Source organism: Stomoxys calcitrans, chromosome 4, assembly GCF_963082655.1.
Source record: "Stomoxys calcitrans chromosome 4, idStoCalc2.1, whole genome shotgun sequence".
Taxonomy (NCBI): domain Eukaryota; kingdom Metazoa; phylum Arthropoda; class Insecta; order Diptera; family Muscidae; genus Stomoxys; species Stomoxys calcitrans.
In genome coordinates this window covers 41,033,284-41,059,451 of record NC_081555.1, presented here as the reverse complement: position 1 = coordinate 41,059,451, position 26,168 = coordinate 41,033,284, and the positions used below count along the sequence as shown (strand labels likewise).

The 26,168-nt window shown below is 40.5% G+C and overlaps 3 protein-coding genes across 5 annotated transcripts in view; 1 reads left to right on the top strand and 2 right to left on the bottom strand.

The window, feature by feature from the left end:
* Positions 1-26,168, bottom strand: part of LOC106091683 (uncharacterized) — a 194,145-nt gene that overhangs the window by 31,055 nt on the left and 136,922 nt on the right. For both annotated transcript variants that reach the window (XM_059366979.1, XM_059366980.1), the window contains exons 3-4: positions 12,716-16,786; positions 12,234-12,649 (exon numbers count right to left, since the gene is read on the bottom strand). In XM_059366979.1, the coding sequence (XP_059222962.1) occupies positions 12,234-12,649; positions 12,716-16,786 (4,487 nt within the window). The remainder of the gene's footprint in view (positions 1-12,233; positions 12,650-12,715; positions 16,787-26,168) is intronic.
* On the top strand, positions 569-3,462 carry LOC106091684 (uncharacterized). Its single transcript, XM_013258294.2, has 2 exons — positions 569-1,173; positions 1,535-3,462. Exons 1-2 carry the CDS (start codon positions 686-688, stop codon positions 3,153-3,155), a joined length of 2,109 nt encoding a protein of 702 aa, XP_013113748.2. The 5' UTR covers positions 569-685; the 3' UTR covers positions 3,156-3,462.
* LOC106091685 (uncharacterized) lies at positions 23,103-25,285 on the bottom strand. 2 transcript variants are annotated; one of them, XM_059366982.1, is made up of 3 exons: positions 24,849-25,285; positions 23,614-24,659; positions 23,103-23,544 (listed from the first exon to the last, which is right to left on the bottom strand). In XM_059366982.1, exons 2-3 carry the CDS (start codon positions 24,651-24,653, stop codon positions 23,373-23,375), a joined length of 1,212 nt encoding a protein of 403 aa, XP_059222965.1. In that variant the 5' UTR covers positions 24,654-24,659; positions 24,849-25,285; the 3' UTR covers positions 23,103-23,372. The 2 variants fall into 2 exon arrangements, with proteins under 2 accessions (XP_059222965.1, XP_013113749.2); XM_013258295.2 differs by having other exon boundaries at positions 24,720-25,284.

The window sequence follows — 26,168 nt, the reverse complement described above, 5'->3', positions numbered from 1 at the left end:
CAGAAAGAGTTTCACTTTAGGTTCTCATTTCCTTGAGAACCTGTCTGATTTAACGAATGTGAACATTCGCAAGCTGTTTGGTTTTTTAAAACGATCTAGATGGTTCAACGATAGGAGCTAGAAGACATCTTCATTTTCTGTTCCTGTGGTATCACAATGGTCAAAAACGTCTAACTTGAACCTAACCTAACACGTAGTCAAAATTCGCATATTGTCATACAGCGACCATGAGTCGTTAAAAACCCACACCGCCACTGCTTTGCCATCATTTTGTTTACCATAGAGCTCGCCCATTGCAAATCAATTAGTCGTTCTCAAAGATTTAAGAGAAAAATGAAAAGAGCAAATGTCGTATGCATGCAAGAGAGTAAGAACTGAACCAAATGAGACAATTGTCCTTTTTTACAATTAGCCATGCACATTACAACCGCCAAAACCAAAGGAAACACAGAAAAAAAAACACAAAATAACTGAATTGTACGACGGAAAGTCCTGTGTGACATGTGTATAAATAGGCACGTTAAGTGATGGACTGCTAACAGTTTTAAACGAATTATTAGCAGGACCACACGGCAACAAGCGTGAGATATTGAACGCGGAAAAAAGACATATCAATGATTGTTTAAGAAAATAAAATAAGAAAAATTAATTTAAGAAAAAGGAAAAAGATTTTTGTGTATGAGAAATGTTTACTAATTGGCTAACTGGCACAACGGGAAGTTCCGCCTCAACTTCAACGGGTACAAATCGTTCACATGAATCTACAACGACGCTTAATGCAAATGGACTGTCGTCTTTGGTCGGTGTAAATAGTTTAACAAATTTAAACTCCAATCTTATGTCAACTCCTCCCGATGTTGTTCTAGAAGTGGGACCCGGTCCCTCGACTATGCGATTTATGGCCCATAGCATTGTATTGGGTATGCACAGCGGTTATTTGCGCTCGGCCATAAGATTGGATGAACGGTCTACGGCAACTCATCATCACCCGCATCATCCCACACAGCATGGAGCTGATTTTGTGGTGTATTTGAGTAATGTAACACCCGATCAATTTGCACCGCTGTTATCCTACATGTACACGGGATATTTGGATTTAAATGTGGAAAATATATTTGGAGTTTTATTGGCAACACATGTTTTACATATGCCCAGAGCTTTGGAGATCTGTAGGTGGGTTGACCTATGCAAATGGGCATAAAAAATATACAAAAAAAAAAATTGTTAAAAAAAGAAAGAAACAATTACATCACAAAAATAAAACCGCATAATTGCCACATTAGAGTAATAATAAAAAAAAAATAAAAAATTAGTTAAAAATACTAAAAAAAAAATTTAAAAACAAATGAAAATATAATGAAAAATAGGATTACACATAAAAATTATTAAGCCAAGCCTGGTGTTTAAAACTGTTTTCTTATGAAATATTTAAAAAATTTCCTTGTATGGGCGCCTTACAACATAACAATAATTTTATAGTGAATATCAATGCCAATTTTTGTTAAAATTCCAAAACTTCCCTATTACATTGCAGATCATATTTGGCACGTGCCCAGGCAGAGGGATATTTTGGCACCAATAATACTGCTCTCGCCACAAATTCACTCAACAATAGCAGCCATCAAAATACTAGCAAAATTATACGTCCAATTGCCAGTAAACCGCAAGTGTCCAATTTTGGATTTTTACCCTTAGCCCATTCACTGCAGACTACTACTTTAACCCCCGCACCTTTGGTAAATCGAACAACGGCAACTGTTACCAACAATGTGCCTGTGTCAACGCTGACCAGGGCCCATGACATGGAATCGAATAAGGATGAAGAAGATGATATAGATGTTGATGAATGTGACAAACAGTCGAATCCAGTTATAATCGCTGGATATCCCAACACCAACCAAGAGGAGGATGATGAAGATGTTGAGGTCTTCATAGACACCACTTCGGAAGATGCTGAAATTGTAATTGAAACGACAGAGGTCAAGAAAGTGGCTTTCAAAAAATCAAATTCTGAGGCAAACCACCATAATAAGCACAACAAAGAATCCAATACCACGCTTAGCAAATCAAGACATGAGAAAGCCCACAAAAAATCCCATAGATCAGATAAACGTCGAAAAGCTGGGGCAACGTCATCATCGGGTCTGCAAGTGGCCAAAGCACCCATACCAGCTTCTCAGCTGGATAATGCCGAGGCCAACAAGGTTATCATTGATGTGGCCAGTTGTGATGGGCCAGTGCGCTTTAAACGCATACTAAATACCGCCTATGGCCACAAACCAGAATCATGCACTTCAATGGCGGCGGCAAGTCATCTAAGTGGTGCTGTGGCTGGCCAGGAACGTTCTTTGCAGAGTGTATCCCTGTCGTTTCACCAGCAAATGGCCAAGACCATCAGTCAACAGCAACATCTGCACAATGCTGAAGAATCGGAAAATAGTGAAACATCAAATGGCAGCATTGGCGGCATGGGGGCTAACAACAACAGCAACACCCTAGGAGCAGGCGGCATGACCGGCAGTAAAGCTAGCCGCAAAACTCAAAATGAAATTTTCGTATGTGTATATTGCAAACATACTTTCAAATCGCAATATTGTTATCAGAAACATGCCAAACGTCATTTAAATCCTCTAACCTTGCAAGCCACTTGCGTTCCTTCAGCCGAAAAGCGGCCAACAGCCAATGAGGAAACCAAAAACCCAACAACGTCGGCAACAGACCCCTCACATACCATCAAGGGACCAAATTTACAAAATATTCGCCCATTTGTGGTAAGAAATTCAGCATCCACATCCAGCCACAGTCAGCCACAAATGAATCAAGGCTGCTCAACACTAAATGCAACCTCCAGTGAGTTTCTAAGGCGTGAGGTACGACCCTTGGATATGAACGTGCAATACTATCCCTGTAAGACATGTGGCTGTAAATTTCCCAGTTATTACTTTGTGCACAAACATCGTAAAATGTGTCATGCCGATGAGGAGGCGGCAGCATCCCAGCAGACTTCTAATAACAATGCAACGGGAGGTGTTGCTACAACCACCAACACTACTACTTTGCCCGTGGCTGGTGCAACTGTTGCCACCAACCAAGTCGCTGCAAATAACCCCACAGAAGAAGATGAACTGCCAAGTAATGCAAAAAATGTAGTTTGAAATGAAGACTTGCCTCAAAGTCTATAAATAACCAAATCCCTTGGTGCTGCACACAAAAGGGGAAAACCACACAAAAACCAAATGAAAAAGAAACACACATATCGAGCTTTAGCATTTAATGTTACCAAACTAATCTATTTTAACTCTAAGAAACGCACGAATTTAGTTAAATCAATAAATATGAAACATCATACGCAAACAAAGTGAATGTCTCTCAATGTTATTTTTAAGCGAATTAAACATTTTGTTCTATACTGCAATCGAGAAACGTCGATATTATGGAGTGCAACATAAAAAAATTGTGTAAAGCTTTAGTAGGATAAATGGCAAACATTTCCGAAGATAACACAAATGGCAAAGTATAGAAAAAAAATGAAAATAAATCCTTGCAATATTTCAAATTATTTTTCCCCCAAAATGTGTATATTTTCCTCGAATGGATAAAAAAAATACAGCCGTCTTAGAAAAAATATAGCTCTAGTTAGGGAAAAGGTATTCCCATTCGTTTGCAAAGGAAAAAAGTTAAATTAGATTTTGCTTATCATCACCAAGTCACCAATATTTAACCTTGAGGTCGAGTGCGAGGCACTGCTGCCAGCGACACAGACTTGGATTGATGGGACCCTAGTATTGCCATCTGAAAGATCATGTTCCACGGATGGATCAAAGCTAGAGGACAGAGTGGGCCGGGGGGTCAATAGTGAGAACCCAGGGACTGAGATCTGTTTTAGACTGTCTGACCATAATACGGTCCTACAGGTAGAGATCCGGGCGATCAAGGAATGCGTGACATGGTGTGGTGCTAACGCGAGGACGTCGAATGTGAACATCTTTACCGACAGTAAAATTGCCATAAGGGCAATAACAACCAGAACGATAATATCACGAACATTTTTAGAATGTAAGAAGGAGATTAACGCCTTCTCTGAGGATGGCAAAATCCACATCGTTTGGGTGCCGGGCCATAACGGGGTAACTGGGAATGAGAAGGCAGACGATTTGACAGTAAAGGCCAGAGAACTGTCGTCAATAAACTTGGTTAACCCGAAACCTTTCGGGTAGACGCAGTCCAAGTTAAGGGCGTGGGCGACGAATGTGTATGCATTCGCTGTGGAACAGCGAAAAGGCCGATAGGACGGCGAAGTTCCTATGGGGAGACCCAGATAGTGAGAAGACAAGGCAATTACTGAAAAGAATTAAGAAGGAGGTCAGTAAGCTATCGGTATCATAACGGGACATACGAGCTCACTTACGTAAAATCGGTGCGGCTAGTGATAGCATGTGTAGGGCATGCGGGAAAGATGATGAGACGTTTCTCATTGCCCAGCTTTCGCGCCTAACAGATACCTCCACTTATGTGGGGACACAATACCAGACATGAACCAACTAAGGGGCGTGGCATGAAGAACAATTAAGGATTTTGTAATGTATTCCTAACTTAGATTTTCTTTTTCGAGGTTACTTTTTTAGTACTTAGAGCGCACAACTAGCTGATTACTGTCTTAGGTGTATGTCCATAGTGAGGCGGATTAATACCCGCAACCTCTTTTCAACCTAACCAAAAAAAATTTTAGAACTTACATTTATGGGCGGAATAATTAGAAATTATGGATTTGCAATAAAAACTTAATGACATAAGAAATCACAAGATTTTTTTTTAAATAAAAAACATTAGGTTCTGCATTAAGTTCGGCCTTGCCAAACTTTTGATACACACCACCGTGGATATATTTATTTTAAAATTTGTTATAACACTACTATATCCTTATTAATATCTAAATATAGACCGATCTCAATCATATTCGGTTCAGGTGCCGAGAAGCTTTATACAAGTAACAGTTCGAAATTTCAGCGAAATCAGGTAATAAGGGCGCCGTTCAAGTGATTAAGCCCTAATTCGGATGATCGATGACAGCTATATCCAAATATGGGTTAAATGTCGGGAGTATTATAACAGCTCACTGTTTCAAATTTCAGTAAAATATGAGAATTAATGCGCTTTTTATGATATTCAGGCCCTAAAGATGAAGATTGGTCTCTATGGCAGCTATATCTAATTATAACCCGGTCTGGACCGTTTTCGGGACAGATGTCGGGAATCTTAATACAACTCAATGTTCCAAATGCATTGAAATCGCGTAATAAATGCGCCTATTATAGGCCAAAGACTCAAAATCGGCAGAGCGGTCTATCTGGCAACTATATGTAAATATGATCCGATATACACCATATTTGGGACAGATGTCAAGGCCCCTAGTGCAACTCACTGTTTCGAATTTCAGCAAAATCGGAGAATAACTGGTCTTTAGACCCTAAAGCTGAAGATGGTCTCTATGGCAGCCGATCTGGACCATTTTCGGGACAGATGTTGGGAATCTTAATACAACTCACTGTTCCAAATTTCAGCGCAGTCGCGTAATAAAAGCGCCTATTATAGGCCTAAAACCCTAAATCGGCAGATCGGTCTATATGGCAGCTATATCCAAATATGTTCCGATCTGGTCCACTTTTGTTTCGGATATCGGCGGGCCTAATAAAACTCACTATGCCAAATTCGGCGAAATCGGGTAATAAATGCGCCTGTTATAGGCTTAACCCTTTAACGCCAGATCGGTCTATATGGCAGCTATATCCAAATATAGTCCGATGTGACCCATACAAGAACTTAACCTACTTATAGAAGAAATGGCAGTTTGTGCAAAATTTTAACTCAATATCTCAATTATTAAAGACTGTAGTATGATTACAACTGACGGACAGAAAGACACATGGTCATCGTTAAATCGTCTTAGAATTTTACAACGAACCGAAATATAAACACTTTGTAGGGTCGGAAATGGATATTTCGATGTGTTACAAACGGAATGAATAAATGAAAACTTCTCACATATCAATGAGTGCAGTCCGATTTAAGAATTTTCTCAAGCTCAATGATAAGGGCCTCCTTTTTATAGCCGAGTCCAAACGTGCCACAGTGTGACACCTCTTATGTTTGCAGCATTAAGAGAGGAAAACCACCGCAGAAAAATTTTTCCTATCCTATGGTGGTGGGTATAAAAATGAAAGTTGTATAGGTGAGCAAGCTTGTTCCGGCGCATAGGACAGATCGCCCGGTAACGTTGTGATCATTGGTTATTATAAAATGCCAATAACTTGTCTTGGCATATCGAATATCTCAGACACTCAGTATTTAAGCAGGAGCAGTTGCCGCCCGGCCTCACTCAGACACTGCACTAGATACCGCTGATTGTTCGTGACTGCAGTTGCAGCTAAGCCGTATACAAAGCATTCCACTATCCGCAATCGGTGAATCCGTCCGGTAGCTCTCAGTTGAGCTTCTCGTGATGACGATGAACACCATACAAATCATATTTATGGGTTCTCACCCGTGTGGTGCTCATTATCAACCCGCACCGAACAGTTTTTCTGTCGTTTCTGCCGTCTTGCACTTTACGAGGGCTGCTATAAAAATTTCTCCCAATAATGAAAATACAAATTTTTATCATCAAACATGGGTTTAATGTTTTTCAAAATATCGTTCAACAAAAGCTATACACATTTGCATGCGTTCAAAACAATTGTCTAAGCACTTTTTTCACTCCTATTGAGACACCTTCAAAACATGGTTATAGAACGCTTTAACAGCATTTTCTGACGACGAAAATCGTTGACCACCCATTTTAATCTTAATGTGCGGGAATTATAAAAAAAGGCATTGGGTGTCAAGTCAGGCCTGTACGGCGGATGACCAATCAATTTGACGTTTAAGTCGTTCAAAAAGGCCCTGGTTTCAGGCAATGTGTGAGAGCTTATATTGTCAAGCAGAACAATGATTGGTCTTCTCTTGTTCATTTTTATACCCATCACCATAAGATGGGGGTATACTAATCTAGCAATTCCGTTTGTTACACCTCGAAATATTGATCTTGGACCCCTAAAGTATATATATTCTTTATCGTTTCGATATTCTGAGTCGAAATAGTCATGTCCGTCCATCCGTCTATCGAAATCAAGCAAAAGCTAGCCGCTTGAAATTTTGCACAGATACCTAACATTGATGTAGGTCGTCAGGGACTGCAAATGGGCCATATCGGTTCAGATTTGGATATAGCTCTCATATAAACCGATCTCCGAATTTGACTTCTTGAGCCCCTGGATGCCGCAATTTTTGCCCGATTTGGCTGAAACTTTGCACATTGTGATTCGTTTTGACTTCCAACAACTGTGCCAAGTACAGTCTGAATCGGTCAAGAACCTGATATAGATCCCATATAAACCGATCTCCCGATTTGGCTGAAATTTTCCACGTAGTTTTCTACTACAGCTTGCAACAACTGTGCCAAATACAGTCTAAATTTGTGTATAACCCGATATAGCTTCCTATAAACCGATCTCCCGATTTGACTTCTTAAGCCCCTGAAAGCCTCAATTTTCGTCCGATTTGGCTGAAATTTTCACATAGTGTTATGTTATGACTCTCAATAACTGTGCCAAGTACTGTCCAAATCGGTCTATAACCAGATGCAGCTCCCATATTTCAGCAGAATCCATGGTGTTGGGTTTCCAAGTTCTAATTTTTGTCAAGACTTAAATGAAATTGTGCCACTCAGAATTGACAAGGGACGGAATTCTCCAATGGTAACAATAACACCGATGAACTCTCATGTTTCTGTGACGTTTTTCAAAACAGCTGTATTTGCGCACAAAGTGCAATTAGTCACGGCGGCTAACAATGGTACGCTGCATTTTAGTCTTACGTACGGCACCGGCCACCGGAGGCCACCTTAGCGCAGAGGTTAACACATCCGCCTATGACGCTGAACGCCAGGGTTCGAATCCTGACGATACCATCAGAAAAAATTTTCAGCGATGGCTTTCCCCTCCTAATGCTGGCAACATTTGTGAGGTAAAATGCCATGTAAAACTTCTCTCCAAAGAGGTGTCGCACTGCGGCACGCCTTTCGGACTCGGCTATAAAAAGGAGACCCCTTATCATTGAGCTTAAACTTGAATCGAAGTGCACTCATTGGTAGGTGAGAAGTTTGCCCCTGTTCCTTAGTGGAATGTTCATGGGCAAAATTTGAAATTTACGGCACCGCTTAAGATGCGACCACGGATCCTTACATTACCAGTGAAAGGGCATTTCTTGTTAATGTAGTTACCATCAGGAGTTTTAAAACCCAAACCGATGTCACTGTGGCGGCGCAAGACCTTCTTTTTGACAACACCAGGCTTACCCTTTCTTTTTAGGTTAATGCCGAAATGCAGTTTTTGGAAGCCTTTTTCGGTTTGTGATCAGCCATATTGATGTACACTGCGTCACGCCATACGCACTCGTCAATAAGAAGAAGGTAGGTCCCTTACCATTGAGCACACTTGATAGGAGAGAAGTATCCCCGTTATTCCTTTCATAGAAAGTTCATGGGCAAATTTGCAATATCTGCGTAAATCAATCGAGGTTTTGATTTTTTTATCTTATTTTGTTTAAACTCCCCCTACTTCTTTTTACAAATTATGTGACGAATTTGCACTTTGTTGCATTTCTACTAGCTGAAATTACATTGTTATTAAATCTATGCAATTTAATTAATCATAATATAATAACAATGATTTAATCGAATATGCATACTAATGTAATTAATTTCTACGAAATGAAACTGTGGAACGAGTCAAGGGAATGGTAAAGGACAACAACAGCCTAGTTGAGCAGCAGTGGCCACAGCAAATTGTTGGCATTAATGTGATATATAAATTCATTAAAATTACCTTTAACTACTGCTCGCCATCATCGTCACATCATATCATACTCACACACACACACACACCTGCATAAGCCTTTATTGTTTCACTATACCCTTTTTAATATAATGGTGCAAAGTGTTTATTTTTCATAAATTAAAATATTAAAAAAATCAAAACAACATCAGGCCAGAATATCAACAAAAAAAAAAGAGCACACGACCCAACAACCACATACTCCATATCATGATGTGACACCGAGGGAGGAGTATGGGTATTTCAAATAAACAACAAAAAAGTGTAAAAAATAACATCAACCAAATGACAGCCATCATCTATCTGCTGGGCAAACCAAAGGCAGCAAACAAAAAAGAAAAAACTTTACAAAAAATTTAATTTAATTGAGTTTAATTAACTCACTGGGGAAATAAATGAACGAATGTACATGGAAATGCAGAGGAAAAACACAATTTCCAATTGAAAATGAAAAAAGGGAAAAACGAAAACCCAAATCAACGCATTGCACCAGTTGTTGGAGGCCAATGGAAGGAACCCTTTTTCATGGCAAACAATTTAACCATAACCCAAGCATTTTCGCTAAAACAACAATAAAACAAAAGGAACGCACCCTCGCCAAAAACAAAAACAAAGAAGAAAAAAAAGAAATGCAAACACAAACCAACCAAGTATAAGGGCAAATGTATCATAAAGCATTACTCAAAAAAAGAGTACTCTTTTTCTTGCTCTTCCTCTCTCTCTCTGTCACTCTCTCATGCTCGGACAAAGCACCGTTGGTTTGCAGGAGGCCAAGCAAAAGCATATTTTTGTGATGATTGTTTTTTACACCCATCAATTATTCATTGAGACATTCAAAAGATGACAGCCAGCACAGAGGCCATCCAACCGACCAACGAACCGTCCAACCATCATCTCATCATGGCATCGGGGAACTTTTGATTTTTTTGCATACATTTTTATATACATATATAAAATTACATTAAATATAAATCGTTGGTTGCATGCATATGTACTTGCAACCATTTCACATGCATACATACATACACTCTTATATATGTGTGTGTATATTTAACAGCGTTAAGATAGCTTTATCTCTCAGGCTTCCGCCGCTCCAAAAATATGCACTGATATTTAATTTTTAAAGTGTACATGTTGGTGTGCACAGTACCCCGGACTGGATGGTTAACGGACCCCTACCAATATGTAGCATGCTGCAGAAGCGACCGACACCAAAAGTAAGCAAAAGAGATCTCTTGCATAATTTAAGGCATTTTAACGTACATTTTTTTGTTACTCCTTTTTTAATGAAATTTTCATTTATTAAGATAATTGCTTGGGTACTTTTTTCTGGTCCCTCTTTATTGGGGTTTAAGTGTTTCCGCATGATGAATCTTTTGAAATGACGTTTTCGAAAGCATTTTCTCAGAGATTTAAACGGAAAGTGACCATTTATATGGTCAATTAATAAAAATGAGAAGAAATAGCAAAACTAAGATATATTATTAATGTACAGCGAATTTTAAAAGGAAGAAAGGATCTGATAGAAGATGCTCCACCTATTGCTCAATATACTGTTATATCTAAAGTTTAAGTTTGTGAACAAATAACGCAACTTAAGAGCAAAAACTGAATGGATTTTGCAAAAAAGATACTTGTATAAGAGTTTTAAAAGATTACATCGGGAAGGGACCCAAACAGAGGGAGGAGTTTCCACCTGTTCAGTTCAACTTTTCAACTCCTTGAGATATCTGCGACAGTTAAGGCCAGTTTTTGATTTCCCAAATACGTTCTCCAGAGATTTGAAGGATTTCCGGGAAGATTCAAATAGAAAATGCAAATGCCCATGAACATTTCATTAAGGAACAGGGGGCAAATTTCTCACATATCAATTAGTGCTGTCCGATTCAAGTTTAAACTCCAAGGGACATCCCTTTTAGTGCCGAGCCTGAACGGATTGCCCAGTGGATGGTCATGAGCACCGAAAGGATTGGAACTCTTTGCTCCGCTGGGAGCTACCGGGCCCGTCCACCGTCCACTGGCGGATAGTGGGATGCTTCTTATAGGTCGCAGACACTTAGCGATAACTAGTGGAGATTTTCAGTCCGCCATTCGCTCGGCGGACCGCAGTGGCTTTAAACTTGAATCGGATAGATCTCATTGATATGGGAGAAGTTTGCCTCTGTGGTTACCTTGTTTCTCCAGCTAAAAAGAAATCATCCATGCGACATGTTTCCTGCAGCATGTCTCTCAGAGTGCGGGGAAACTTTTCCGTAACCGCTATAGCCCTGCCATTATTATACGCGACCGCATTTATAACAGTTCTTACAACTACAAATAAGTTGACTAGACTGCCAAGACTGCCATAATGAACTTACTTACGGAACTATTGATGCCCGGGTATTATTTCTAATTTTCGTCGGTTTAAAATTATTAAAAGCATCTTTAATGTCAATTTATGCTTCCGCTTCTTTGTAGCCCACTCGGTACTGAAGAGCTGTTTCTGTGAACCAGCATTTGCTATAGGCGTGCTGTTTTCGAGATAGGCGATCTTTAGGAATCCTCACCCTAAGATATAGATCTTTAAAGCTTTCGAGTTCTTAGAATAAAGAATGGCGGACTAATAAGACGAAAATCTATTGCTTCGCGAAATATCGTTTTCCTGCTATTGGAATAAAAATGATACTTGTGCCGCTCCATTATATAGCTTTAGCAAGGGAGTCAGTCTATCGGACACCGCTTGTAGTTTGACCGGTGATACATTATCATGTCTCGCCAATTTTAAGGAGACAATTTGCTCAGCAATCCCCGGCGAACCCATATCAGTGACAACCTCTTCCGGTGCAACGTCGTTCATTGGAGAATTTCTCGTGCAATGTGTATCCACAAGTAGACATTGTCCTTACGTTTCCTGACTTCTGAGTGTAATAGATGTAGAGGATAGTATCTTCTGTAGCACAGTGGCCATGATTTGTTCTGAGCCTTTTTCAGCTCTTCCTAGAATCTTCTTAACTCAGACTTATAGATGTACCTGTACTGTAGTGGCCTTGTGGCTTTCTGTCGACCTCCATGGAGGTTATAGTTTGCTCCTTGTTTTGGGTCTAGGACATTCGTGTCAAGTCAGCAAGGAACAGTGGTATAGAATGCAGAACAATCGAAAGTACCTCAAAGTACAAATCCTCTCAGGTTTACAAGCATTACAAGTTTTTTGTTATGCAACTCTTTGAATGGAAGAATATCCTATATGGAATTCCATGCAAGAAATGTTAACATTTCTTTGGAAATTGTATCACCCTTGGGTGCTATATGTAATCAGGCACTTACCTTTACTATCCATTACATTTGTATCGCCAACCAGCGATATCGTTGCTGTGGTGGCAGCTACATTTGCTACCGATGACAATGTGGTGGAAGTGGATGTACTCGATGATACGACGGAAGATGTCACGGTAGATGCACCATGCACCGTTACCGTCACATTCGATTTTGTTGTAACTACAGCTGTTGCTAACAGATTCGCCGTAGAGGAGCGCTCTGCAGCTCCGATAGCTGCAATATCATTTGCATTGTTGGCATTGTTATTACAATTGGCAGGATTACTACTTGTACTTGTAGTATTATTAGAATTAGACAGAGGTTGTTGCTGTTGATGACTAATGACGGTGCTGGTGTTATTGTTTGCATTTGTATTGGATATACTCGTCGAACCGTCCATATCAAGACGCTTCTTTTTGGGATCACTGCAAGGAAAAGCATAAAGTTAAACACGAAGGTGCAAAATGTGCATACAATTACGAAAAACCAACCTAACATCTGAGTTGCAGTCATTGTTTGTTGTTATTGTTGTTGAAGTAGCATTAGCAGCAGTTGCAGCAGCACCAATAAGACTTTCGACCTGTGCCACTTTTAGCTTTTGGCCTAAGAAATTGCCTGCTGTCGTTGAGGTAGTCGGTGTTGTAACATTACTGGATGTGGTGCCGATTTTATTGCCGCTCGCCTCCATTGAACCTCCAGAAGCGGTGGTGGTGGACGCATTACTTGCGTTTATATTGCCACTGGCAGACGGTAGTTTCTCATTGCCCATGGTCGACTTCTCTTCGTTGTCCGCCGAAGATGTCGCCGGTGCCGTTGTTGTCGCCGAGGAGCTGGAGGATGTCGTTGCCAATACGGGAGTGGAGGTAGCAATTTGTGCCGCCAAGGCAGCGGCATAAGAAGCTTTGATGCCGTTTGGCGTCGAAAGGGGCGGATGATTTGAACTTGTATTTGTTACAGCAGTCGTTGAGGGCGACGTCGATGCATTTGTCGCAGCAGCAGAAGTGGCATTACCGTCCGATTTTGCATTTGTACTGCTACTGCTATTTGCGGTGTTATTTGTGGCAGCTGCCGTGGACAATTGGTCGCAAGTACCAGGTTTACTGTTGGCATCACTTGATTTCTTGTCCTCTTTTGCATCCCCAGAGTCCGATAACTTTGTTTCATCCTCCTTGCTCGAACATTCGGCAGAGGATTTCGTTTTGACAGCTGTACCGGCAGAAGCTGTATCAGTTGTTGCTTCATCAGATGAGGAATTTTTATCAGTTGCTGGTGATTTATTGGCTCCCCCAGACGTTGCCGCTGAACTTGTTGTCGTTGTCGTTGCAGCACATGTGGAAGTCGTTGTAGCTGTAGATTTGCTACCACCAATACTAGTGTGGGTCTTGGATGCATCCATGTTAGTGGTGGTTGCAGTGGTGGTAGTGGTAGTATCGGCCACTGTTGTGGAGGCGGATTCAGCGTTTGATGTGACTGGATCAATCTTCGTTCCCGTTGTTTTCGAGACATTCGATTTCGCCGCTTCTGCGGCAGCCTTCTCAGCCGCTTTCTCCCTTTCAGCCCTTTCTCGTTCTCTTTCTGCAGCTGCCGAACGGCCACCAGTTTTTTGCTGTTGCTCCCTTTGCAGACGAGTTGTTACGCCCGTCGTCAATGAATCTATAATACACTGAGTCTGTTGTTGTTGGGTCTTCTGTAAAGTCTTGGAGGCTCTGGTTCTTTGACGAGATTTTCGCAAAAGCTGCTTGTAGTTTTCGGTCTTCTTACTGAGGTAGTAGTAACGAACACAATCCTGTGCTGACTTTCGATCTAGGCTGGCAGCAATTGCTCCAAAGTTTTTGGGATGCTGGAGAAATTTTTCTTTGAAAATTTCTTTTTCTCCAGCTGTCCATACGTTGAGGGCTCCTCGTTCTTTGTGTACAGCAATCATATCTTCGATAAGTCCATTCTCGTTGTGGTATACGTATTTACGCTGATGAGCATCGTGCATAATTGGTGGTATAATGGCGTACGATCTCATCTTTCTCACCTCCATGGCTTGTTCCTGAAGGCCGTCCATGATTTCCTCGTAGTCAGCTTCAGATTTTATACGCGATCCTACACGATTAAATCGTTCCTTGTCTTCGCGTTGCTTGCGCAATTCCGTGAAGACTTTTTCGAAAAATTCACGATTTTTAGCTTCTCGAGCTTTGCGCTTGGCGCTTGCCTCCGATTTGTCTACACGTTTTTGCCATTCGGCTGACATTTGAGCATAGGTCTCCACTAGCTTGGTATTGTGCAGCCATCTGTCATGCTTTATTTTTCGAACATGTTCCAGTAGTGGGCCTTTGATAGTCGTTTGATGTCGCTGTAACAGAGTCGCCAGATGTTCTACATCCATGGGCTGATTGTACAACGGTAAGAAGTTGCGTTCACCGCAGCTGTCAAGTATGGAATGTTGGGCAGCGGCCGTTTTACGGTTCGCCATATAAATTTTTTGGGCCAGTGTTTGGGTACGCCATGAATTGGCGGCATCATCTTCGGCATCAGCAAGGGCCTTTCTTCTGGCTGCTTCGGCCTTCTCCTTCTGCTGTTTGGCAGCAGCTGCCACATCTAGAAGGCTCTTCTCCTTCTTCCTCAATGTATCTAAAGAACTATCGGCGCCAGTTATTTCTGTGTCCACCTTTTGTATTTGCATTAATAGCTCTTCTTTGGCAGTGCGTCCTCGTTCTTCTGCATTGTCAGCGGGTAAAGTCGGCGATATCGCTTCAACTTGTGGATGGTAAGCCTCGGTTGATGACGATGTTACCGGGGCATTACTTGTCGTTGTGCTGGTGCTAACTGTCGCGGGCAAAGAAGGTGGTAGAGCAGGATTTGACGATGCAGATACGGAGGAGGAAGAGGAAGAAGTTGTGGACTTCCCCGCACCAGCAGATGATGAGTTAGTTAAAACATTTAAAGCACTATTTATCGCAAGTGACGTAGGAGTAACTCTGTTGATGGGCGGTGTAGCTGCTGTGGCAGGCGGAGGCAGTTGCTGAGTTTCTACTTTCAGCTGTTGCATAGATAGTGATGATGATGATGATGAAGGTGGCTGTGTTTGCTGTTGAGGTTGGTTTTGCGACAAGGAGGACGCCTGAGGTGGCGCTTGTTGTTGTTGCGCCGTTGGTGGCTGTGACTGTTGTGGTTGCGGGGGAATATGAGAGGGCGGCAGCACCGATAAATGCGTATGTGGAGGCAACGAAGTATGCCCCACATGAGCAGCCGAAGCTTGAACTCGCATAGCATTCGCTGCAGCAGCGGCTTGGGCAACAGATATGCCGACTGCCGGAGAGGATTGGCGTTGCTGTTGTTGTTGATGCTGCTGCTGCTGCGAATGTTGCTGTTGTTGACTAGGCGGAGGTGGTTGGACATTCTGTACTTGATGTGTTGTTGGTGGCAGGTGATTTGAAGAATTAGTGACACTATTCGCATCACTCAGTCTCAGCTTTTTATAGGGCTGTGGTCCGCCCGGTTCAGGTGGAGGCGCCTGAGGTTGTCCATGCCGATTCACTGTCATGACGGCGCCTGCTGCAGCAACTGCAGCAGCAACAGCTGCAGGTGAAAGAGACACAGTATTCCCAAGCAGGAAGTCATTGGAATATTGTTGCTGCTGTCGATGAGTTGACAAAAGCATACGTTTGCCACCGCTAGAAATTATGTTGCCGCCACTACTGACCGGTGGAGGTTGTTGTGGTTGGGCAACATTATTGGCATTGTGGGGTGAACTGGTTCCGGGCAGGCCTGTATTCGCTCCAGTGGCAGAGCTTGGCGCATTGCTAAGCAATTGCGTTGACCCTGTCGATACTGTTTGATGAGTCGCAGGCGGATGGGAAAAATGCAATGTATCCAGACCATGAGGAGCACTAATGCTAACAGTAGGCGGTGGAGGTCCCTGAACCACTCCAGCACTGCCGGGAGGGGGAACTCCGCCTGCAACTGCCATTGCTGCCACACGATAATCCTGATGTACTGATGACATTGCCGGTATTCTTGTGTAGTGGCTTTCGCGATATTGTGCGCCCGGACCAATGCCATAAGGACTCTGCAAAATGAAGCGCTGTGGTGCTTCTCGTACAGCGCTGACATCATTGAATTTAGCATAGGCATTTGCTGCAGCTTGTGACCCGGGACCTGGGCGTGGTGGAGACAAGGGACTAGCTGCCGAACGTGAGGTTTGCTGTTGTTGTTGCTGCTGTTGTTGTTGTTGCTGTTGATGATGATGATGCTGCTGCTGTTGTTGTTGTTGTTGTTGCTGCTGCTGCTGTTGTTGTTGATGCTGCTGCTGCTGTTGATGCTGTTGATGCTGTTGATGCTGCTGCTGCTGTTGATGCTGCTGCTGTTGGTGTTGCTGCTGCTGTTGGTGTTGCTGCTGCTGTTGTTGTTGATGCTGCTGATGTTGTTGATGCAATTGCTGCTGGTGATGATGATGCTGCATTTGTTGGGCATGTAACTGTTGCTGTTGTTGCTGTATACTTTGGGGATGCGGTGGCCCCAGGCCTCCACTAATCCCCTTCGTATACGATGACGTCGTGGTGTCGGCAATTGGCCTGTAAAATCAAAAGAAGAAGAATAATATCCGATTATTAGATTTGGATGTAAATTTAGGTTTTTTTTATAACAAAAAAAAAACACGATTGACCAAATTTGGACTTCACGCACTCACATACCTATTATGAATATCCATATATGTATATATTTATAACTTTCTATGGTTAATTGTAATACATGTTTAGAAATCGCACTTTATTTCCACGCACAACCAACTAGTGTGTAAGGGCGGAAAAAACAGAAGTTCCTAAAAGCATAAGCTTCACTTCATGTAGTGATAGCCGACTTCTGATTCAAGCAAACAAACATATTTGTATCACATAATATAGTGTATTTAAGAAAGTCGATGTATATTTTATGTTTTTAATGTGTATGTATGTATGTTTTTAATATGTATGTAAGTGTATGTATTTACCTTATGAATATGAGTTATTATCAAATTTAATTTTTTAAAAAAATCAAGAGTTAGTTAGCTGTCAAAAAACCAGAGAATTGACAACATTAAAAGAATTAAAGGGTACGGAAAAATGCGTTAACAACAATTTTAGGATTGCCAGAATGCACTTATGTTACCGTGAGGTATGGCTAACAAAAGAGGCTATATGCCAACCCTTATTTCCACACCGTAGTACTACGCTTACACATGTCACAAAAGACACATGTCACCTGAGAGCATAATACAGAAGAGTGATATGCCAATATATCAACATGTGTTTATTTGTTTTTGTTAGGAAGCCTATGCAACTTTGACAGAAGGACGATTTCGGGAGAGCTGCTGTTCATACATACATATTATGTTTTTAATATGTATGTATGTTTTCAATATGCATGTATGTGTATGTATTTACCTTATGAATATGTATTATTACCAAAACTTTTTTTTAAGAAAATAAAGAGTTCGTTTGCTGTCAAAAGAACCAGTGAATTGAAAACATTAAAAAAATTACTAATACTACTGTTCATACATACATAAAGGGTAATTTTTTTGAGGTTAGGATTTTCATGCATTAGTATTTGACAGATCACGTGGGATTTCAGACATGGTGTCAAAGAGAAAGATGCTCAGTATGCTTTGACATTTCATCATGAATAGACTTACTAACGAGCAACGCTTGCAAATCATTGAATTTTATTACCAAAATCAGTGTTCGGTTCGAAATGTGTTCAAATTTTGACAAATTTTGTTCAGCGATGAGGCTCATTTCTGGTTGAATGGCTACGTAAATAAGCAATATTGCCGCATTTGGAGTGAAGAGCAACCAGAAGCCGTTCAAGAACTGCCCATGCATCCCGAAAAATGCACTGTTTGGTGTGGTTTGTACGCTGGTGGAATCATTGGACCGTATTTTTTCAAAGATGCTGTTGGACGCAACGTTACGGTGAATGAACACATTTCGAACCGAACACTGATTTTGGTAATAAAATTCAATGATTTGCAAGCGTTGCTCGTTAGTAAGTCTATTCATGATGAAATGTCAAAGCATACTGAGCATCTTTCTCTTTGACACCATGTCTGAAATCCCACGTGATCTGTCAAATACTAATGCATGAAAATCCTAACCTCAAAAAAATCACCCTTTATTATGTTTTTAATATGTATGTATGTTTTCAATATGTATGTATGTGTATGTATTTTCCTTATGAATATGTATTATCACCAAATTTATTTTTTAAGAAAATCAAGAGTTGGTTAGCTGTCAAAAAACCAGAGAATTGACAACATTAAAAGAATTACAGGGTACGGAAAAATGCGTTAACAATCAACAATTTTAGGAAAGGCCAGGATGCACTTATTTTATATTTTATTTCAACCCTGATTTCCACACCGTAATACTACGCTTACACATGTCACAAAAGGTATATACCTGAGGGCATAATATAGAAAATAGTGAAATGTCAACATGTGTTTGTTTTTTTTTTTTTTTTGTTAGGAAGCCTATGCATCTTTGACAGAGTGACAATTTCCTGTCAGGCGGTACTTAAGCCTCGAGATTTTAATCAGGGCCTAAATAATTTTTAAGCCTTAAGACAGAAGCTTATTACATGGGCTGGAATAATATCCGCACCCTCTTTTCAGACTAACCTTAGTATTAAGAGATCCCTAGGCCCTTTCCATTATTAAGGACCACGTGAGCATTATAATTTAGCTTATTTCGAAAAAGGGACAACTAAACACTGGTTAATAATTTCATGTAATCTATTGATAATTGATATATAATTTGTACAGTGCGAGTCGGCCTATGACGCTGTACGCTTGATCAGCAGTAGTTATCACCTACTTGTTACACCTTCGGCCATCTAAAACTTCTCTACGCAGTGATTGTTGTTGTAGACACATTTTCATGTAGAGGTTGCGATCCTCGTCAAGCTCATGTAAGTGAGCAAGCTCGTTCCGATCCAAAAGAATGATCACGCTGTAACAGATTGGCCATTGTTTATATAAAGGTGCCAATAACTCGCCTTGCCATATAGTATTAATGGAAAAACCGGTGCCGCCCGGCCTCTAACTGAGACGCTCGATACCACTGACTATCCGCATTTGTCGTTGCAGCTACGGAGCATTCCACTATCCGCAACCTGTGGATGGTAGCTCGCAGCTAAGATTCTCGTGACAGCGATAAAGATAAGACCTCAAAGTTCCAGCCTGTATCGTGCTCACAGATATCCCGTGCCGTGTCTGCGTAGTGGTCTCAGCACGCAGTTCGTGCTAGGCTATAAAATGGAGGTCAGATCGGAAGAAGGACAATCTTGTGGAACACAGGCGGATATACATATGTATGCATATTAGAAAAGTGCAAGGACGACTTTACCAGAGGTTTTATAATACACCGAAAGATGATGCATTGTACTATATCTGCCTTGACATGATATGGGCATATACATAATAAATACCGGTAAATTACCGATAAATACCCAAAGTGCTGTTACTTATTGGGTAGAGAACCAAGAGAGAAAGATCGACACTTACCATTCTTTTGTCAGGTACAAAGACGCATTCGACATCTCAATACGTTCAAATGTGCTTAAAAATTCCAATTCTAAAAAAGGACACATATATAAGAAGGTAAGAACACAAACACATGGTGCAGCCGCCACAAAGTAGCCATTGATAGGTCGCAACTGCTGTGTTATATTTTAGTATTCAATACATAGCCGCGAAGGACAAAAATAAAACACACAAAAATTATCCAGTACAAGCCTGTTAGACATTAGGTGCTAACACTGCTTACCAACCTTTCAGAACATATGAGCAAAAACGGTAAAATATTGGGTTGCCCAAAAAGTATCAGGCTTATGTATATGGCGAAACAATTAAAGGTGGTCTCATTTGTACAACAACCACAAATCATATGGTGCAATTCGCCATCTTGTCAGCAAGATGTCATTTCAAAATTGACCTTGTTATCAAAACAACCAAGGAAACTTGCGCTCGTGTGTGTACGTGTGCACGTAAAATGAGAGAAAAAGAAACACGAAGAGAACGTGCAAAAAATGGAGTGGTTTGCTGCGAATGTAAATAAAGAACTGTCATCTTAATACAGTCAAACTGGCCGGCTGTTTTCAGCTGTTCGTGCGAGACCACCCTTATTAATCCACCTTGGCTTATGTAGAACATCTGTTGTCAGGATTGCCATGATATATTTTTCACAAGTAAGTGTGGCCACTTGCAGAAAAACGTCTATTTTGAATGATAAAATAAAATTAAAGCCAATTAAACACCGTTCGGAGTGTTTTATGCATAGCCTCGTGGGGGACTTTTTCAGCTTAACCCAGAGGATAGACTCGACCGGTACGTACAGCCGGCTGCGATGGAATTGCATTCTATAGTACTAAAATAAAACAGAAACAACACTACAAAGTCTACCAAATTATAAGTACTTCTTAGCTTAATGGTTGGTATGTTAGGTTTGGTTTAAGTGGAAGACTGCAAACAGATTCATTTAAATGCTTTCGTACCATAAGAACAGGATGCCTTCTAGTTCCTACTGTTGAAACTACGAGATAGCTTTAAAAAACCTAACAACTTGCCAGAGCTCACATCCGTTAACTCCTTCTGCCTGCCAATGCTCAACAGATGTTGTGTAGCTTCCTCTTCCTTAAGATTGGGCTACATATTGTTGGAGTGTTCACAACCCGCACTTTGTGGGCATCTGTCATACGTTGCCCTTCGAGCCTTATCTTGACAGCTTAGCTAACACATGGCTAGAGCCATACTCAGACTGCAGTTCCCTTGGAATATGCAAGGGGTAGTTCCTAGTATCGCAAGCTCGCCTGCACTACATGTCCCTGGGATACATCTGTGGCCCGGTACCCAGAACAGGTACATTTTGGAATGTTCAGATAACTCATTGAGAGTTCTGTGACGGTCGAGGTCGATTTTTGAATTCAGAAATACATTCCCCAAAGATTTAATAGCGGTATGAGAAGATTTTTATGCCAACCATAGTGATGACATTATTTCATTATTGATTTAATTGTAGTCCTTCATCGGCAAGAGCTGCCGCCTCAGTGTACAACGCCGTTCGGACTCGGCTATAAGAAGGAGGTCCCTTATCATTGAGCCTAAACTTGAATCCGACTACACTCATTGAAAAGTGAGAAGTTTTCCGCTGTTTCTTAATGGAATGTTTATGGGCAAATTTGCATTTGCAGTAGCCACATACTTTCATGTGGAGGTAGCGGTCAGTACTGCCAGACGGGACGGTTTTACCTCATTTTGACGAAAATTTGGCAATTTTTGTTCTAAGTCCATTTACGTATTGACAATTTTTATACCCTCCACCATAGGATGGGGTTTACTAATTTCGTTACTCTGTTTGTAACACCTCGAAATATGCGTCTGAGACCCCATAAGCTATATATATTTTTGATCGTCATGTCATTTTAAGTCGATCTAGCCATATCCGTCCGTCCGTCTGTCTGTCGAAAGTACGCTAACTTTCGAAGGAGTAAAGCTTGCCGCTTGGCATTTTACACAAATACTTTTTATAAGTGTAGATCGGTTGGGATTGTAAATGGGCCAAATCGGTCCATGTTTTGATATAGCTGCCATATAAACCGATCTTGGGTCCTGATTTCTTGAGCCTCTAGAAGGCGCAATTCTCGTCCGATTTGATCTAAATTTTGCACGTGGTTTTGGTATCAATTCCAACGACTGTGCTAAGTATTGGCAAAATCGGTTCATAATCTGGTGTAGCTGTCATATAAACCGATCTTGGATCTTGACTTCTTGAGCACCTACAAAGCGTAATTCTCGCAACCAACCTGAGCACCTACAAAGCGTAATTCGTATGGCGCAAATCGGTACATAACCTGATATAGCTGCCATATAAACCGATTTGGGATCTTGACTACTTGAGCCTCTAGAGGGCGCAATTCTCATCCGATTTGGCAGAAATTTTGTACAACGTCTTCTCTCATGACCATCAACATACGTGCCTAATATGGTTTGAATCGAATTAATAGACAAAATCTGTGAAAAAATCGTAATTTCAATAAATGTCTTTAAGTCAACATTTCACTGCAATTTTATCCTGAGATGCATTTTTTATAAAATTTTAAATCTTATTGAAATTTTGTTTTTTGGGAAAATTTTAGTTGAATTTCGTCTTTGGAGGAAATTTTATTACAACATTGTGTCTATAGAAGATTTCATTGTTATTTTGTGTTTAAGGAAATTTTAATGAATATAAAATATTGGAATATTTTTTGTTTTATTAAAAGAAATAGTAAATCAAATGAAACAGCCCTCATTATTTGAGTTTCCAGGTCTTTGCCCTCCGAAAATTGCGAAATCGAAATGAAAAAGAAAATTTTAGTTTTGACTTTATTATGACGTCTTTTCAAGAAAAATGTTACGAATTTTTCTTCAATTTGGACGATTTTTCACGAAAAAGACCTGGCAGCACTGGTAGCGATCCCTGCCAAGCAAACTGTTACTGAAAATCATTCGCGTACATTATTTGCCAGCAGAAGAGAGCGGGAGAGTGCGTGAGAGCAAGCTAAATTTTGAGTTTGGTAATTGAGAGCATGCAAGATTTTACTGAAGGTTTTTTTTTCCAGTAGAAATTTGCCAACCAGAAATCTAGGATAACCAGGTGTTTAATTCATTTAAATAGCAAGAAGGGCAAAATGCGGTTCTTACTCTTCTGCAATTTTTTACTGGAAAAGCACGCGAACAAACCTCCTGTTGGCAATTGAAGGGTAAAAAGCTTTTAATACAATTTTCCTTATTTCGATTTTGGGGAAAAAGTGCTATTTCACTTTTCAATTTTATGGAACACGCTTACTTCTTTCGAAAAATTATGCTAACAGTACATTTGTTTTAATTACCATTACAATAATTTTTATTGGTTTTTATTTCTATAAAATAACATGTATAAATAAATGTTCAAAAATAAGTTGAACTTGGGGGTGTACTTATTAAGCTATAGAATTTTAGTTACTTTAGCTAGGGCTGTGCCCTAACATTATCATTGGAAATTGTTGAAAAACTAAAAAAGTTTGTGAAAAAATGGCTTAGAAATAAATGTAAAAAAGCATGGAGCAAACAATAATGGAGTTCGAAAACTTAATGCTCAAAGATTAAGGTTTTGGCACGATGCGTGGCCTTTTCATAGGGGGCCTTGATACACCAGGCTGTTGAACTTGTGTATGAGTTGCAGTTTGTGTTTGATTTTTTGCTTGAGCCTCTGCCAGCATGGCCACAGTTCGCCTCAGATCATTGATCTCCTCTTGCATTTTATCGTAAGTTGGCCTTTAGAGCAAAAAATATACATATTCGATTAGACGACAAATAAAAACTAAATATACACAATTAACATACTTGTCGGCCACCTCCATGGTAGTGTGACCCATTATTGGATTAAGAGGCAGTGAAATGGTTGGCTTAGTTATCTGTTGAATGACAGCAGGTGAGGGAGATTGTAAACTTGCCAATGGTACAGGTTGGATGAATGGTGGAGGAGGATTAACATTGACATTAGACCCACTTGCATTTATGACATTTGCACCAATCGTATCACCACTCGCTACTGCGGTTATCTTCAAGTTAGGATGCATACGCACTGGCAAATTTATAGGGGAATTTTGTGCGATTTTCGGCATATTAACCTGCATTGAGGGAGATGTACCAATACTAGGTGCTAAAGGTAGTTTGTTGGACTTGTTAATTGTCGTCGACAAAGAGCCAACGTTACCAATTGTCATTGTCGCTGGATGGTTTCCAACCATGGTTCTATTGCCTACACCTGCACTAAGAGAGGATACAGACGATGGCATTGCCATATTGCCAAGCGGCACCGAAGATCCATGTGTTTCGGGCAAGTTCCTGTTAATACCAACAGGATTGATTGTAGACACCACTGTTGTAGTGGCCGCCGATGCAGGACCCTGTCCATTCATGATTTTCTTTAACATCTGGTCGGCACTGTCCTTTTGTGTTGTCAAAAGTTTCTGCATTGTGGCTGGATCATTATCGGTAATTTTCTTTAAATATGCTTCGTCCGTATCGACTACCACATAATTGACCACATGGACATGTGAGTTGGGAACAATGCGATAAATTGATGTTGAGCTGGGATCACCATTGGGATTTTTTATATCCATCAGCTTGGCCGATTTGCCATCCACTTGAAACACTGCTGTAAAGCCATTTACCAACATGGGTTTATCCATTACCAATGGTTCGGAAATAAATTGGGTGGTTTTGCGTTTTGGCACCATCGATATCAGTTTGTTGACATTGCAATCGGGATTTTCACAACGTCTCTCCGAAGTCTGTGCAGCAGAGGTAACCGGAACACTGCCCACAGCATCTACGCTTGGTGCTGTTATATTAGCTGAAGCTTCAGTTGCGCCCAACATGGTTTCCTTAAATTGTTTAAATTTATTTGTAAGTTCAATTAAATTTGCAAAAGTTGGTGTATTTACTTGTATTGGTGTATTTTGAAACAGCTGATGCTTGTAAACAAACCCAGCTGTACGTACTGCTGGCTTTGAGGTGAATAAAAACAGCGACCAGTGTTTCTCAGAGCAACCAAGTTACAGTTTTAAACTCACTGCGGCTGTTTTCTAAAATCAGGGTTGTTATCTAACTCAGTTATTAAAGAGCCTGGAAGTCCCAAATGCTTAAATGAATCAATGGTTTTGTTTCACAATCAAACACTGTTTTTTACAAGTCGTACAACTGGAAAACTTTCGCTTGTTACTCTTTTGATTAGGCAGAATCATATGCGATTCTTATACATTTCTGCTTGCCGGCATGTGTTCATCACACAGCTGTGTATGGACACACATATAGAAAATTGTTTGTATCTTGTTGTGCTTCCTTTACTCCAACTTAAAATATTTTTATTCAGCAAAGTTCTTTTACTTGTTGGCGATTCAATTGATATTTTCTTGTTTTTATTTTGTTAATTTTTCTTGGCGGCGAAAAAAATAATGCACTTCCACTCGTCCACAAGTCAGCAAATACGAAATACAAATGAGGCGTTGTGTGCCATGAAAACAAACCAATGCCACAACAGTGGTGAATTCCACACGAATGGGATGAACATAGCACATGAGAGAGACAACTATATGTCATAATCGAAAGTTAGGCAACATGGCGGCTTTACCCTCGAAATTCATGCAAGATGGCGATTTGAAACGGTTCAAACATACGGTTCGTCTCATACACATCCACGGTTGTGTTTTGATGTGGTGAGTTTGGTATGTTTGAGTTTGGCAGAGATTTGCGTTGCATGTTGCTTACATTGGTTTCAACCATGTTTGAGTTGCTGACTGTCGGTATGTTGGCATGCAGATTTTAAGTCTGCACCTTCCAAGTTCGAACAAATTAAAGAGGTTTTCTTAAATTTTATGACGAGATGACTGCAGCATTTGTTAATGAAAGACTATTTCAATATTGAGTATGGCCATTTGTCATTCATTACGCGAGACATCACACAGTGTCGCAGAATAATAACTACTAGTTTGAGGAGTTTGCAGCTATGCTGCGGTGATGGTGCAGAATTTAGAATCATTTTTTTTAGGTTCAATATACAAATGTGTGAATCATAATGGACAATATTTTTTCCGAAAAATATATAAAAAAAATTTGGATTTGCTCAACTGCTCATTTTAGATAGAATAAGAAATCACAATTTCTTAAACAAAAAAAAAAAAACATTCTTAGTACCTAGAAAGAAGGAATTTCCATGGTGCATACTAAATTCAGGAGACTAGGATTGTAAACGTGCTCGCATATGACGTGGCTATTTCAGTTAGTTGAAAGATTCTATACGACCATGTGGACTTCAATCCCGGAGCCCGTTTACCCCATAGTAAATTTATTGAGCATCCCGAGATTGGCAAGGCAAGAGGAGACCTTTTAAAGGG